At 34.8% G+C, this 16,933-nt stretch overlaps 2 protein-coding genes across 2 annotated transcripts in view; one reads left to right on the forward strand and one right to left on the reverse strand.

The window, feature by feature from the left end:
• Window positions 1–1,602: 1,602 nt before the first annotated feature.
• LOC102598718 (VIN3-like protein 2) lies at window positions 1,603–13,776 on the forward strand. Its single transcript, XM_006366838.2, has 5 exons — window positions 1,603–1,746; window positions 1,872–1,933; window positions 4,964–5,642; window positions 11,780–12,099; window positions 12,295–13,776. The coding sequence occupies exons 2-5, from the start codon at window positions 1,912–1,914 to the stop codon at window positions 13,491–13,493; spliced, it is 2,220 nt and encodes a 739-aa protein (XP_006366900.1). The 5' UTR covers window positions 1,603–1,746; window positions 1,872–1,911; the 3' UTR covers window positions 13,494–13,776.
• Window positions 13,777–14,353: 577 nt separating this feature from the next.
• Window positions 14,354–16,933, reverse strand: part of LOC102599048 (uncharacterized) — a 4,515-nt gene continuing 1,935 nt past the window's right edge. The window contains exons 5-9 of the mRNA XM_006366839.2: window positions 15,953–16,007; window positions 15,723–15,851; window positions 14,931–15,349; window positions 14,795–14,849; window positions 14,354–14,722 (exon numbers count right to left, since the gene is read on the reverse strand). Coding sequence (XP_006366901.1) covers window positions 14,591–14,722; window positions 14,795–14,849; window positions 14,931–15,349; window positions 15,723–15,851; window positions 15,953–16,007 — 790 coding nt within the window. The 3' untranslated portion in view covers window positions 14,354–14,590. The remainder of the gene's footprint in view (window positions 14,723–14,794; window positions 14,850–14,930; window positions 15,350–15,722; window positions 15,852–15,952; window positions 16,008–16,933) is intronic.

The following is a 16,933-nucleotide window of genomic DNA, read 5'->3' on the forward strand; positions in this document are numbered from 1 at the left end:
TAGATCTCTGGACATTTATGAACTTTTTAAAATTTTGAAACGAATTTTAAAAGACTTTATAAGTCTTTAATTTATGATTTAGATACTTTTGAATGTTATTTTAAGTTTGTTGTTTTATGTTTTGTTTAGATTGTTTATAATTGTGTGTGTTTGATTGGGCTGAATAGTGTAGAATTGAATTGAATTGAATTGCATTTGCAGGTGGGCAGCAGAAGCTGCGAGCTGCTACTGTCAAATATATTGCAGAAAAAGCGACGGATAGTGTGGTTTAGTCTGTCGCTTTTATGGGATTTTCAAAAATAAAATTTTCACAAAAGCGATGGACTACGTCGCCTTTTAGAAATAAAAAAAATGAAAATAAAAATAAAACGACGGAGTCCGTCGCTTTTTTTAAAAAAAAAAAAAAAACAAAGTAAAAAAGAGACGTAGTCCGTCACTTTTTGAAAAGCGACGCCGTCCGTCGCTTTTTGAAATGCGACGTAGTCCATCGCTTTAATAAAAGCGACGCTGTTTGTCGCTTTTTAGCAACGCAGTCCGTCGCTTTTTAAAAAGCGACGGAGGTGACTGCGTCATTTTTCCGTCGATTTTGACCAAAAAAGCGACGCAGTCCGTCGCTTTTGGCCGTCGTTTTTTGACAATTTTTTAGTAGTATCATTTATGCCATTATTTTATAACTCCGATTTTGCAAAATCATTTTTTTACACGTGACCAATTATAACTCAGTTACATCATTAATTTTTATTTATTTTTTGTTAAAAAGCCAAAATTCAAAAATCATTTGTGGAGTTAAAAAAAATCGTCCTTATTAGAAAAATATTTTTTTTAAATGACTTTGATTCGTGTTTTATTGTTATTTTTGACACTAGATCTTTGCTTACTGGTGTTCTTTTAGTCTATAATCAAAATTTCAAGTGATTTCAAGTTGTGGAGAAAACTCTACCATTAAAGGATATTCTAGTTTTAAAACTTTGAAGAAATTTCAAGTAGATCTTGTTGAGTTAGATTGAATTCGACCTCAAAAGATATTAAGTTTTGGTATCTAACTCAGAGAGAAGCTACTCTTGAAATTTGAGATGATCTCGTGAATAATTGAAGAAATTGGAAATTTGAGAGTTCTTGCCGTTCTTCATGTGTTCTTGAGAAAAAAGAAACAAAAAGAGTACATTTGATCTAAAACTCCAATGAAAAAGTTGTTTGAGATTTTGCTGAAATTAAAAATGATTTTGCAAAATTTAAATTAAAAAATAATGACATAAATGAATATTTTTCAAACAAAATATCATAAATTAATCAAGCTTTTCACATATGCCAATTATACATAATCAATAAAAAAAATAATGAAGATATGAATATTATCACTACTCAACAAAAAGGAATAATGATCGTCCACAACTACAAATATTATTTACAACATGTGCTACTTTATATCTACATTCTATCTTTATAGTCATGGAGATCATTTTTTTTTCTCCGATCACTTAAGAGCATCTTTTTTTAAAATTTGTCCTATAGTTCGTGGCTTACGTATCGTAATTACTAGCCCATATTATTATTATTATTATTATTATCATAAATATAATATTAATTTTAGTCCTCCAAATCTGCACCTCTTGTAACCAACCACTAGATGACACCACTACCTCTCTCTATCACTACTGCTTCGGGTACCGAAAAGCCCACGTTGAAGACCCCATCTCTCTTCATGGATTCCTCGATTCTGACCCCAATTCCAATCTCCTTTTTCTGGTATTTCGTTTCTCCATTTTCTTTCTTTAACGCTACATGAAACTGATGAGCAATACGTTTTTGTGTATATCTATCTTCTGTTTGTTCAATATTTGGTCAAAATTATCACATCTGTGCTGTTTCAGGTGCTAAGCTGCAAGGTTGGTTTGTTTTGGACCTGCAGCCATGGATGCTTCTTCCTTTGAAGGTAATAATGGTGAATCATACAATTTCACAGGAGTATTATTTGGTTTGTCACACAAAGTCAAATCAAGTTTCAATAATTGATCAAATTAAGAAAAAATGAATTGGGATACAGGAAGTAACTGTTAAATTTTCTGATCTGTTTATTTTCTATTCTGCTAATGTGTTATTGATAACGAAATGGTGTTGATCCCATCTCTTTTTATTTTCTTTTTTATATAATTAATTTTTATTATCTCTTGCATATCATAGTATGAAATGAAATTTAGTTACTGTTTCATACGTATTAAAAAAATTAGTTTTTTATTCTTTCTCACATTGTGATTTTTATTTTGTTTGGTTTACTGAAATGGGTGTTAGGGTTGGTGGTTACCTACTTACCTACTCTTCTGGGGTATGTATTAGTTATTATTATATTTGGAAGATGACAACTATGCCATTTTTTTCTTTGCCTACTGTGTTGTGATTCTTCACATTTTACAATTTAGAAAAGGAGGATCACCTATGAGGACAGTTGAATTATGGAGGTGATTACTACCTTATGATGACACAATCATATTATATGATCAGTATGGAATTAATCATGGAAATTGAGTGCTACTATTATGTGAAGTCAAACTAGAAATAGCTAAAGAATTTACCTTTTCTGTGCTTTTTTTCTTTTCTATACTTGTACAAATGATCTTTCTGATTTTTTTTCTTCCTCTTAGGCAGTTACCCGTGCAGAAAAAGGATTTTGTTATTCAGTTTTTGTGGGAAGATGATACTCTTTTGGTGAGAAGATTGTTGAAAAATTTATAGGGAAATGAACAATCTCCAACATATTGTCATCGGTATAGAGAAAACATATGATTAGAAGGCCATGAAAGTCTTTTAGAGAGTGCTTATGAAATAATGATTTCACATAAAATGTATAGATGGGAAAGACTTATAATCAATGGATCTTTGACAAGTGTTAAAACAATGAGAGTAGATATGGAGGAATTTTCTGTAACTGGATTTGCACCAACTTACAACAATAACAACATACCCAATGTTCCCAAAGGTAGGGTCTAGGGAGGGTGGAAGCCGGGAGGGTGTGAGGGTGGAGTGTACACAAACCTTACCTCTACCTTTGTGAGGTAGAGAGGTTGTTTTTGATAGACCCTTGGCTCAAGTTGGAAAAATGCATGTATAAAAGCCTTCTTGAGTACCAACTTATCCGAACTTTTATTTATTTTTTCACACCAGAGATATGGCTTGAGGTTATAGTTTAGCTTATAATTAGAACTAGTGAGCCAGTAAAAAGTTGGAATTTTGGATACTTACTCAAAAGGCGAGAGTTATAAGTCAAGTAGAAGTAGGGTAAAATATATGCACTATATAAGTATAGTACTATAAGAACAATGATGTTGAGATGAGATTAGGCCAAATTGTGACATTTAAGATGCAGACATCTCAAATATATAAGTTTAGTCGTCAGGAGAATGCCGTGAACCAGTGAAGGTGTAACATATCAAAACTAAAACATGATGTAAATTATTCTCTTAAAAAAATCAAACTACAAACATGATGATTGAAATGGAGGAATGGTATGAAGGTGCGATTTGAATACGAAGATGTCTAACAAAGTGAAAGACAAGTTCGATAGACAATTGTGAGACCAAGGTGTTACATAAGACTCAATGTTGGACTTTTAAGGCCCTACTATATCCTCAAAAAGGAGCACCGTAAAAATGTAAATATAAGATGGATGTTCGGTCATATAGATATAATATTAGAAATGATCACATGTAACAAAAGGTACAAGTAGAACACACATAGGATATACTAGGATGTTGTTCTTAGATGGTTTGATCATGTTTACTGAGAACTCCAAATGAACTCATCCAAATTTTTTAGAATATCACTGTGATAGAGAGTGCACATATCACTCATAGGGGATATCCTTCAGGGTGGCTCAAATGGTTTGGCTTGGAACTTCCATAATGGAGGTCTCAAGTTTGAAACCCCTTGCTAGCGATAACAGGGGTTTGGTATTCTGGGTCAAGCTCGTCACACGGGGCTTGCCTAGTGCGGTATACCTCTCATGTGTGATTTGTGAGCACATGAGTAGGGTTTAGCTTGTGCGCATCCAACGTGTAGTGGCTGCGGGTTCCCTTGTCATAAAACAAATATAATTTGTAGGGGATAAAATAGGAGGGTGCCTGACATAGTTTGATCACCCTACTTAGACCACCAAATGCACTGAATCTATAGAAGCAACACTATGATAATTGAAGGTGTTAAACGAGCACGGAGCACACTTAAATAACATGGAGGGACATTGTTTCTAAATATGTATAATATTTTGAAATCAATGAGGGCTTAGCTTAGGATAAGAACAAACGACCTTCAACTTCTTCGAGTCAAACGAAATTTTGCTAAGAGCAGAATACGGTAGAAGCAAATGACTCATATAGGTGATACCAACTAATTTGGAACTTCGGGTAAATGTTTAGCAGTAGTTATACTTATATTATGCCCCATATCTGGTTAGTGCTATATATTTATCAGTTTTGTGGCAAGTGTTAGATATAGAGAATCTCTAATTTTAGAGATCTCCAAATTTGCTTTAAAAGATAAAATATTTAGTTTTGGGACAAGATGGACCTAAATAGAGTAAAATGAATATGAGGTATATATCTGATCTACTAGTTTTAGTTTATCGATTGAGTGATCTCTCTTTTTTTCCTATTACTTGCATTTGATTACACATGATGGCTTTTCTTCACATTTTCTGGTGATCTGGTTGCAGTTAAAATATGTTCCATTACTCTGGGAAGCCACAAGCAGTAAGAAAATTGAACAAAATTAGCTTGAAGATCCTTCAAAAATGAGATGACATTACAAAAATAATTTTAAAATACAAGATTTAAACGAAAGAGAAGAAAGAAATGTCCCAGTTTTTATTACTATGGACTTGTCCAATGTACTTTGCTAACCATAGTGATTTTAATCCGATGATAATTTACAAACCTGTTTGTTTGAAGTTTTTCCTGCTTTCTTGTTCTAGGTATTGCACTTGATCCATCAAAGTGCAGTAAATTAAGTATGGAGGAAAAGAGAGAACTAGTTTATGAATTATCAAAGCAGTCACACGGTGCCCCTGAAATGCTGCAATCTTGGAGCCGTCAGGAGATTTTGCAGATATTATGTGCAGAGATGGGAAAAGAAAGGAAGTATACTGGACTGACAAAATTAAAAATAATAGAAAACCTACTGAAAATTGTATCTGAGAAGAAATCATTGGAGCATGAAAATACATCTAATCTTGAAATGCAGCCTTCATCAGAGAGTGGCCAGAGGAGTTCCAAAAGGCAGAGAAAGGCTGAGCATCCAAGCCGTTTTCCTATTGAAGCTAATACTTCTTCAACAACAAATACTAATGTTAGTTTAGCCAATGTTGTGTACTGCAAAAATTTGGCTTGCAGAGCTAAATTAAGTTGCCAAGATGCATTTTGCAAAAGGTGTTCATGTTGTATTTGCCGTAACTATGATGACAACAAGGACCCTAGTCTATGGTTGATTTGCAGCTCAGAGCCTCCTTTTCAAGGGGATTCATGTGGGATGTCATGCCACCTTGAGTGTGCCATGAAGCACAGAAAATCTTGTATTACAACTGATAAATCAGACAAGGGCAATAATGGCACCTTTTATTGTGTATCCTGTGGAAAAGCTAATGATCTACTCAGGTAACTCTTTATATTGCCTTCTAACAGCTTCATCTGATCTTGTATTTTATGATTCCACAATAAGAAAGAGTGTTTTTTTCGCATATCATCTATATTTGTTCACATCCGAATTTTTTCTTTTCTATCTATTTTTTTGAAATTATGTGTATTATAGTTTATTTATAAAAGTATTTTTATCGACGTCAAGGTTTTGGCTACTTAACTTTCATCTTTGGATTAATATGCTGTGTTTTGGGGAATAAGTTATTCCATCAAATTTATGTTAGCACTCTGGACCATTTATCACAACAGATGCTCGACATGAGCATCTGAAAAAGCCTAATTGTAGAGTGTTCAGAATCTGTTTACTCATTTTCCTATTTTTTTCTTGAATCGCTTATGAGAATGTATATTTGCATCTTGTTTCTTCTCTTTCCCATTGGTGGTTAGACTGTAGATCATTGTGTGCACAATTTTGCTAGCCTGAATGGAAGTGCACTTTGATTTTTCTGTGTTAATCAGAGTTGTTGTTCTTATGATTAGCCGATATGGGGGCTTTCTTTTCCTTAAGGGTTCAAATTAGAAAATAGAAGGTAATGATATATGAAGTATTAATGAAGAATCATATCAAGTGTCATCTATGATGTACATAGCTGTGTGTGTTCTTGCTTATTTATAATTCGACTTGATCTAAGACTTGTTCATTCAACCTTAATTTCCAAGAACTCTTAACATAGCTTCTTAGCAAAATAGGAACATTGAAGTATTATCTCACCTAGTATATCCACACATCCATCTCAACAACCTCATTTCTGCTACTTCCATTTTCTGGACGCGTGAGTTCTTGACCGGCCAACATTTTACCCCATTAAACACAGTTGGACTAACAACCACTATTTTTGACAAATAAGATAAGACAAGTGTTAAAAGTTGCTCTCTAAATCCAGTAGCCATTTAAAGTTCCAACATGAATAATTTGTAGAATCTGCTCTTGTCGGAACTTCCTTTGATTAACCACAATGTAATGCTACTATTCAATGGTAAAGTCTTTTAGTCTATATAAGTGGTCTGGGTAAAAGGCCATTCTTAAGCAAATATTGTTAAATCAAGTGAAAATGAAGTTGAGCTTATTCATGAAGTAATTTTAAGATACTTCGATGAATTGAATGATCCAGAGCACAAACTAAGCTTGTTTCTTGCGAGCCATATATATATATATATATATATATATTATATTGTTTTAATTAAAGTTTTCTGGTTTTTCGTTTTGAGTTCAAAAGATTCTTATTTTTTCATCAAAAGGAAGTGTTCGCTGATGGAGTGAGGTTGGTTGGAAGATGAATAGCTTGAGTGATCTGAGACATATGCAGTGGTGGACGAGGACCTCCTATGTCCTGAAACCAGCCTAGGAAAGATAATCAGATTAACATCTGGGCATCACCCTAGTGTTGGCTCAGACTTTGCACTTTCTGGAGAAAGTGTCAAGGACGACAAGGAGATGAATCTGTAAATTAAGGCTTCAAACCATGATTTCAGTTTCAAATTTGTAGAGGAGTTTTGTCCTTGTGTATGGTGTTGCATAATTTTACAATCCTAAGCTTGTATTGATGATTGAGCTCGTGGGAGCTGTGGAGAATACCTTTCCTTTTCTATGAGCTCAACGAGCTTGTTGTGCCACTACAAGCTCGTCAGATTGGCTATTAACAATTTTGAAATTTGATGTCTAACATGTGCTAAAAGATAGATGTATTGAGATCTTCAAATCACTCCTTTTTTTTCGACAATGGAACCTTAGCCCATTATATGCTATGTTTCCTAAATAAACCATATGACATTGTGGCATGACCAAGGCTTTTGATGCCTGCTTTATTCCTAGCCTTTAAGGTCATACGAGTGCAAATTTCTATTACATATTTTCTGAATTTTTCCTCCTTACATATATATTTTGCCAGTTTTTTTTTTTTTTGAAGCTTTGATCCAAGTCTTAGAGTTTAAAAGCTATTTGTTACAATTGTCTGTGGATTCACCATGTTTTTCTTATCCCACTTAAGTGCGGTATGTCCCAATTATTGGTGTGGTCTATACTTGCTTATCTAATCCACTTATATAATATGATTTGAGTTTGTGAGACGATTGTTGTGTTGTTGTCAAAATAATCGACTAATTGTGGGTAATGGACTCAAAGGGTTAGATTTGCAGCTGGCTATGAGCCCTTGCATTTTAACCTTTATTGTGTCAAAGGGACTCCTATGACTACTGGGGAAGACCATTCTAAGTAGATATCAGTGCCAACATGTTGGTTGTGCTACCAAGGTTATTTTCTATTCATGAAAGTATGGATTCATGTTTGGTGGGTAGAGTTACCCGGTACTTGTGCTGGTGGGAGGTAACATCCAGGTGGAATTAGTTGAGGTGTGTCTAAGTTGGACCCTGACACCACCGAAAAAAAGAAGAAAGAAGTATGGTCTTCTGTATAGTTAATGAATTTGCTGATGGCAGATATATAGCATTTATTATATCTTGGACACTTCTAGCCTATGTGAAGTCTAACTGTACTTCATTAGAATAACAAGTTTGACCTCCCAAGGGAATCTAGTTTTGGGCTTGTTACTTGGATTTCATTTTGTCAGTTTGATATATACTAACTGAAATTTCCATGCCCTGGATATATAATTGACTGGGACATCTGATGGAATGAATGTATAAACCAATAAAAATAAGACTTGTATTCAATCTATCACATGTATGAATTATGGAACATGTATATAGATTTACTTCTCTGACAGTATTTGAGAAGATCTATTTATTCCTCCAAAAAAGAATGACACCATTAATATTTAGGAAGTTCTAACAAATTTTTTCTGACAACCGACCATCTTTCCAAAGTTCAAACATCTTTTTAGGTGTTTTACTTATGGAATATTGTGGTTGATTACTTTCTCCTCATCCAATCAAATCTAATGTTAATATTATGTTGTCCAAACATTCAGTTATTCCATGGTATTTGGCTTATTTTCTAGTTTCTCTGATGTTACATGCATATTGCTTATTCAGTGTAAGCATTCATTGAATCTTCGGATGGTTCAAAATTGGGAAGCATAGATATAAGCTGTGAGTCTGTCTGTCACTTCCTTTTGTGGATCCTATTGAAGGATAGTTTTTGTTGATATTCTAATCTCCATAAGCCAGTTTGTAAACAACTCCTACTTTGTTCCAAAAAATCATTGGATGGGATTGAAGGCCTTGTATAGTTCATGAACACGTACAGACTACAGTCCATGAATACTACATACCAAACTAGTTTTTGTTGTTTCCTCTTTTTCCCGTTTTGTACTAGTGGAGAAAGAGTACCTTGATTCCAATTTTTATTAAAATAAAGGTGATATTCAATGTTTTGCAAACTATTATGGCATTAAATTTACGAGACATATGATGAAACTCTGAGAAAGAGTGATAGAGCATAGACTTGGGGACACCACAAGAGTAATAGATAACCAGTTTGGGTGTATGCCCAGTAGAGCTACATTTTTGTGGAGGAGATTAATGGAAGTTTATCGTAGACAAAATTTGCACATGGTGTTCATTGACCTAGAAAAATTATATGATAAGAGTACAAAGAAAGGTTCTTTGGTGGGTGTCGTCGTGCCGGAGAAGAAAGGAATTCCTATTATATATATATAAAAGTCATAAAAGACATGTATGAAAGAGTCTTCACTAGCCTGAGAACTATAGTAGGGAATGCGAAGGAGTTCTTGTAATTATGGATTTACACCAGGGATTGTCATTGAGCCCATACTTGTTTACACTAGCTACGGATGAGCTATCCAACATAATACAAGATGAGGTCTAACCAACATGATACAAGATGAGGTCACTTAACTCATGTACCATCCCTTCCCCTTGCCCCCTGGACATGATCCTATTCGACCACCGTTCACCAAAGCCACCAAAGGAGATGTAAATTAAACAAGATGTAAGCAAAATAAGAATCTACTAAAACTATTGAATCAAGCGGAGAGTCTAGGACTAATTAACTATAATAAGAACAGAAGAAAAGCAAGAAATACTATACAGAATGAACAGAAGCAACTAGCTCTAGAATATGGGTACACCCAAAATACTAACACCAGAGAAACCACAAGAACTATGAAATATATGGCACTATGGATCAAGAAACGAAGAGTCAGAGGGCAGAGTTAAACCAAGAGCAAAGTGAACAAGAGATAGAGATGTGCAATATTACACAATTAACAATGAAAGATAGATCTGAAGACAATATAGGGAACCAATCTGAAAACTAGATCTGAAATATAACTCTAGATATGCATATAGCAATGAAAACAAATCTGAAATCCAAAAACTGAAGGCAACCTGATGTGAACCTGGAATAATTTGGGAAGATAGAACCTGGAACTTGAAGAGGAGATAGGAGGTACTTCATCGGAGCACTGGTGGAGGTAAGCGGTCCGTGTTCTGCTGCTGCCCTTGAAACTTGAGACCCAACCCAGAATTATGGAGAAAGAAAACTCTAGAGTCGCTGGAGTAGATGTGCTTTGCCGGAGCAGTGGCAGTGATGGACGAGCTGCGGTGGTGACAAAAAACCCTAGAGTCAGGGTCCAAGAAAGTGAAAGAGAAATAGTCAGAGGGAGTTTTGGCGCCGGTGAAGAAGATGGCCGATGAGTGGTTAGTGCGGCAGCGAGATTTCACCGGAGAAGAAAGATTGTAACGCTGTCCAAGCAAGTTCTTGAATGAGATGAATTCTTGCACCCAAAGATGAAGGGGGCACGTTTTCATGTTATTGCTAATTCAAACGTCATTAGCTTCAAGCAATAAAGGAACAAGGTTAAGAAGATAGGAAATTTGTGTTTTTTTTCCATGCAGGCAATTTTCTGGGTGAATGAAATGACAGATGAAGATATTACAAATAGAATCAGAATTGAATAGTTGAAACAAAACAGTGTTGCTGGGTGTTATATGATAGAGAGATGCCTACCAAAGTGAAAGGTAAGTTTTTTAGAATAGTTATAAAACCAACAATTCTTTATGAGAGTGATTCTTGGGTCGTGAAAGTTAAACACATTTACAAGAAGCATGTTGAAGAAATACAGATGCTAAGATGAATTTGTGGTCATACTAAATTAGACAAGATTAGAAATGATAATATTACTAGACTGTTTAAGTAGCACACATCGAGGGGAAAATGTCCGAAGGTTTCTTGAAATAATTTGTTCATGTCATGCGTTGATCTGCAGTGTAATGCACCGGTCTATAGGTGTGCAACCATTGTGAGGGTAAGTGTTAAAAGAGGAGGAAAATGCATTGAAGGACCTAAAATCTTTGGGAACCCATGCAGACATAGCGAAGTGGGGCACAGTGGATAAATAAATCTAGATAGTCGATGCCTGTTCTTTTGAGGCGAGGGTTTATCAGAACAACCTCTCTACCCCACAAATGTAGGGGTAAAGTCTACATACATCCTACTCTCCTCACACCTCACTTGTGGGACTACACGGGTTATGTTATTGTTGTAGTCAATGCCTATTAGTTGAAAATATGTTTTAGACAAGTTAGCACTTTTACTGCCCTATACTTTATAGTAGTGGTTTAGCATTTCAAAGATTTGTAGGTTCAAAAAATTATGGAGAACTTCTATTACTTTTTATTTGTATTTGCATAATATTGGCATGACATGAGTTTAAATGGATAACATGATCAATGAGGATTCATTTAGCAAACCCCAACTTTTTTGGGACTAAGGTGTATTAATTGTTGTTGTTCGTAGATTCTTTAATGCTTTTTTGTAGATCAGTGTGTTCCCTGAGGAACCTCATTATTATGCATTATCTTAGTTGGCAATTGACCTATAATTATCCTACGTGTTTTCCTTGGACTCTGCTACAAAATGTTAAAAAAATTCTGTTGTGAAGTTAATTTTCAATTGCATTATTGAATTACAGTGAACTATTTCCACTATTGTCAGGATGCGGCTGACTAGTTTAGTGAGATGGTTGTTGAATCCATAAAGGAAAAATGTCAAAGAACTAATGACATGTACATAAACTCTTTTATTTACTGTGAGATACAGACCTCTATAATTAAAATGCAAGCTATGTTTATTATTTAGGATTAAAGATGTTCTATTTCTCCAATTCTTGCAGTTCCTTGAAAAAACAACTGATTGTAGCAAGAGATACCAGGCGCGTAGACATATTATGTTATAGGCTTTCATTGAGCCAAAAAATTTCTTTTGGAGCCGAAAATTGCCCAAAGCTGTATGAAGTTCTTGATGAAGCAGTGAACAAGCTTGAAGCAGATGTTGGCCCTTTGACTGGTTTGCCTGTGAAGATGGCTAGAGGTATAGTGAACAGGCTCTCATTTGGCCCTGCTGTTCAGCAACTTTGCGGCTTGGCTGTTGAGTACATAGATGCCCTTCTCTCTGAGAGAGTGTCTGAAATGCCATCTAATGCTAAGGTCAAAGGTAATACTCATTCTAATTTGTGGTTTGTTTGTGCAGTACATAGATACTGTCCTTATCTTTTTATTGATTCTGTAGATTCCCCTTTCTCTTCATGTGTTATTGTGATGCCTTTATTGGTTTCTTTGTCTAAGCTTGGTACTCATTTGATTTAAGTCGAGTGAAGTAATCAGCATTTACATGGGCTATATTTTTTAGATTGCGAGGTGATAGAATCAAAGCTCGTCAGATTTGAGGATGTCTTTACCTCATCTGTGACCGTTGTTTTGAGTTCTGAAGGGTCATCTATGGAGAATGTTGTTGGTTACACTTTGTGGCATCGGAAAGCTGTTGAAACGGAATATCCAGTAGAACCAACTCGAACATTGTTTTCCCCAAACACTAGGTTTGTGCTCTCAGATCTGATGCCAGCTACAGATTATGTTCTCAAGATTATTTCCCTTGATAGCAAGAGAGAACTGGGAATGTTTGAAGTTCAATTCTGCACCAGTAAAGCTGGAAATGAACTATCTAATCTGAACATGAAAAGCTTAGAAGTTGAAAGAAGTCAAAGTCCACCAACAAATTGCAGCAACCTTTCTAATCCTTCTTCAGTGGAGGATGAAACTAATAACATCGTGCTATGCAGCAATGAGGATGAGAACAGAGGGGATAATTGTCTTTCTTGTTGTGATAACACTGATAAAGCAATTTCTACAGACTTGTGTTGCACCATGATCGCCTTTGCTAGTAAAAGTCATATAGGAAATGAAGGAGTAATGGTATCTTTAGGTGATGAGGAAGATAGCATTGTAAAAGTAACCTCCTTGCCAAATACTGATGCTGTAAATCTTGAGAACAAGCAGTGTTCAGATGTTCAAACAACAGAAGAGACGAGCACTGATAATGGGTCAAATGCACCTCTCCAGACTGCCTTAGAATTTACACCGTTTGTAGGTGGTGTGGAAGCTGGCTTACCTATTACGCCCTGCAAGATGGAGAATGTGAAGGGAAGTCTTGGGCGGAAAGGAAAATCAGAACATTGCAGCAAGGATCTCGATAATGGATCAGGGAAGGAGGATGGACCACAAGTTGGCTGTTCTTCGAAGAAGAGAGTTGGAGAATGGCATGAAGAATGTGCTGGTACTGGAGATAAGGATTTTGAGTATTACGTCAAAGTAGTTCGATGGTTAGAGTGTGGTGGACATATTGACAAGACATTCAGGCAGAAGTTCTTAACCTGGTATAGCTTAAGAGCTACACCACAAGATGTTAGGATTGTCAAGGCATTTGTTGATACCCTAATCGAAGATCCAGCATCACTTGCCGGGCAGCTGGTTGATACTTTCTCTGATGTTATTTCAAGCAAGAGAGCTTCTGTAGTTCCGGCAGGGTTTTGCCTAAAGCTTTGGCATTAAAGGATTCGGAATGTGGATCCTCTATCCTCTGCTTCATGATTTATAGTCGCTGCTTAACTGAACATAATTCTTTGATTCCCAAATTGTTCGATGTGATTGTTAGTCGATTCATATTTATGATGTAAACGATTAAACCATCTTGAATTTTATTTTTTTTCCTTATAGGTTGGTTCTACCCAATTCATCCACATTTCTCTCTGATGTTATGACATTGGAGTTGGAATGAAAGTGATATTGCTGTAAGATAATTTGAAATACAAAAATCTGATTCGATATTTACTTCTTTTTTTTTGTAGAAGAAATTTTTCTTGATTTGTTAAACCATGAACTTTTTTATACTCATCCTAAGTTGTACCTTTTAGTGTGGACGTCAAGAACTAGAATGTTTGGAAGAGAAATTGATAGCATTCAGTGACATATTTTGATTAAAGTTGATAGATTTCAATAGAAAATCAAGAAGATGTTTATCACATAAAAGGTTGTTTTGCGGGAAAATTATGCAAAATGTCAGCCTATTAACTTTATTTATCATCTTTTTAGCTCAATTTATAATAACCCAAAATAGATTATTCTCCGTAGTTAAACACATTTATTATGAGTAATTCCTAATTATATGATGTAATATAAGACAAGGTAATTTTTCCAAAAAAATAGATTATATATCACATAAAATGGATTAGATTATATACTAGTGACTAGTGAGAATTGTTTTAACTTCAAAATTTTCACCTTATCCCATAATGAGATGTTTAGGACCAACCACACACATCTTTGACTTGTTGAAACCACAAGATTTAGACAAGAAGTCTCTTAAAATACTCCATATCCAACCAAAATACAATCACATAAAATGAAACATATTTTGAGGGAATAATTGTTTTTCATAACAAATTGATATCCAAGCTACCTTCTTGTAACAATGAAGACATAAACACATTCCCTCTTCAGACTAAAAACGGGAGCAACAAATGAATCAAAACATCAATCGTTGTAGCGGTAGTAAGAGAAGAGAAGACCGCTCTACTACGACAACAACTACCAATGCAAATTCAACTATTCTAACTTTACAAGCAACAGTCTAATGCACGAAATACAACTTATACTCGTAGAGTTTCCCCAAAACGAGAATCGCACAATTTTCTGCACTCATCTCTTGTGCTCAGTATTTTATATATATGTCGAATCTCCCTTGGTGCCATAACGTAGCGTAAAAGACAAGTATCATATACCTTAAAACAACAAAAATGAATCGATGAGAAGATTTTAAAAATTAAAGAAATCAATGTTTGATGATAGCTCACCTCCTTTTTTGTCATATCAGGGAATTCAGTTTTGACAACGTCCTCAAACTCGCAACTACAAAAAGAGACAACATTATCCAATGTTGAAATTTATAAAAATAAGAGACGAGCAAAATAATATAATATATTTACTTACTAATATGAAGAGAAAGAGTAAAGCACGCCTTCTTTCAACCGGCACTGCATTGCATATTCGGCCTCGGTGAAAATAGCTACTTTAAACATTGTTTGCTTGAAGTTTTTCACCCTCAGGTTGTTTCCCAAATTTTTCCAAGCCACATTAATATCTTTCACCGGTATCACCCGGCCTCTAAAAGCTCGAGTTACTTCATCCTGAAAATTCTTTGCTTCTGTCAAATCCTTCCACCTGCAGTTGATTAGCTTTACAAGCTTACTTTCATTGCAACGTTTAATATCCAGAACGTTTATAAATTGTCCTCCTTCTCTTTCTACGACCTCAACTTTTGTTGTCCTTGGCATCTGTTTTAAGTAAGCTTCAATTTTCTCCTTTGACGCGTGCTTTACTTTAACATCTCCAGGTTGCAATAACTTTGACTAGAAAAAACAATCTCAATCAAACATCACATGAAATGGAGTCGTCCTTTAATTACCAAAATCACACTTCTATCCCAAAACAAAAAAAACTACATTCGGCCACGGTTATTAGAAAGGGCAAAAACAAGTATAAAAACTGGCTAGTCGAACAAAACTATTTACATTTTTTGGTTATTATTTTGGGAGCAGCGCCTATACAGTATCATTTTCTCATAAAATTCACAGCAAGTTTGTATATTAAACTTAATAGAGAAAATGACATAAATGATCAATTATGCTTCAATGTATGTTCAAAATAGTCCCTTAAGTTGAAAGAATGAAACTACACTAGACATTTGAGAAAATACGACTAATGACCAAACATACGACTTACCCATTTTTTCCCCAACATATCGAAACGATGCAAACATATTCCACCGTCCTCAATTGTCCGTTTCTCCTCGTATTCTTTTTGCTTTTGCCTTGGCATTGCACTATAGCGCAAAAGGCATGTATCATATACCTTAAAAACAACAAACAAAAGAAAGAGAAAATGAGCAAGCAAACAAAAATGGACCCGTTAAAAGGTAACTGACAAATTGAAAAAAAGAATAGCTCTAGCACCTCTTGTCTTGTCATATCAGGGAAATTATATGTGACATCCTCTTGAGACTTGCGACTGAGAAAAATGATGAAGTTTAGTGTTGGAAAACTAATTTTCGATTCAAAGTATGAGGGTCAACTATTTGATATAAATCTTATATGTATTTTTTTAAAATAGACTTTTTCCCATTTAGAAAGTATCTAAATTGAAGAAAAGGGAGTATTACAAAACAATGCTAAGAGAAGAAAAGAACAGGAGTGACTCAAGTGTGCGGCTTCCCAAAAAAAATTAGAAGTGAATCTTATGATATTACTTTCACTTAAAACAATATTTTGAAGATTGCACAAAAAAAAAAGTACAGAAAAAAATTATAGCATTAAAAATGAAGAAAAAAAACAATCGAAATATTTTAGAAGTTCAAATATTCATATTAATAAATAAAGTTTTTATAACATCTAAATAAAGTTTTTATAACATCATCCAAGTGCAGACAAATGAACATGTTAGTATTTAAAATTCTTATAAAATAGTCTAACAATAATAAATGATTACTGATTACTCACAAATATATATAGGCCAATTTTATTGAGTATTCTTATAAAATAGCCTAACAAAAATAAATGATTACTCACAAATATTTTTGTTAGACTATTTTATAAGAATAGTCAATAAAAATAAATGAGTACTCACAAATATATATAGGCCACTAATTTTATTGAGTATTCTTATAAAATAGTCTAACAAAAATAAATGATTAACCCTTCGGGGTGGCCTAGTGATTTAAGCTTGGGACTTCCATGTTGGAGGTCTCAAGTTCGAAACTCCTTGCCAGCAAAAGCAAGGGGTTTGCCTTCTGGGTCGAGCTCGTCGCACCAGGTTTGCCTAGTGCGGTTTACCTCTCCTATGTGGTTTGCGAGCTATTGCATAGGAGCGGGAGTTTTACCCTGTGCGCACCCAAAGGGTAGCGGCTGCGGGTTTCCCTTGTCATCAAAAAAAAAAAA

The sequence above is a fragment of the Solanum tuberosum genome, unplaced genomic scaffold (genome assembly GCF_000226075.1).
Source record: "Solanum tuberosum cultivar DM 1-3 516 R44 unplaced genomic scaffold, SolTub_3.0 scf00691, whole genome shotgun sequence".
Lineage (NCBI taxonomy): Eukaryota > Viridiplantae > Streptophyta > Magnoliopsida > Solanales > Solanaceae > Solanum > Solanum tuberosum.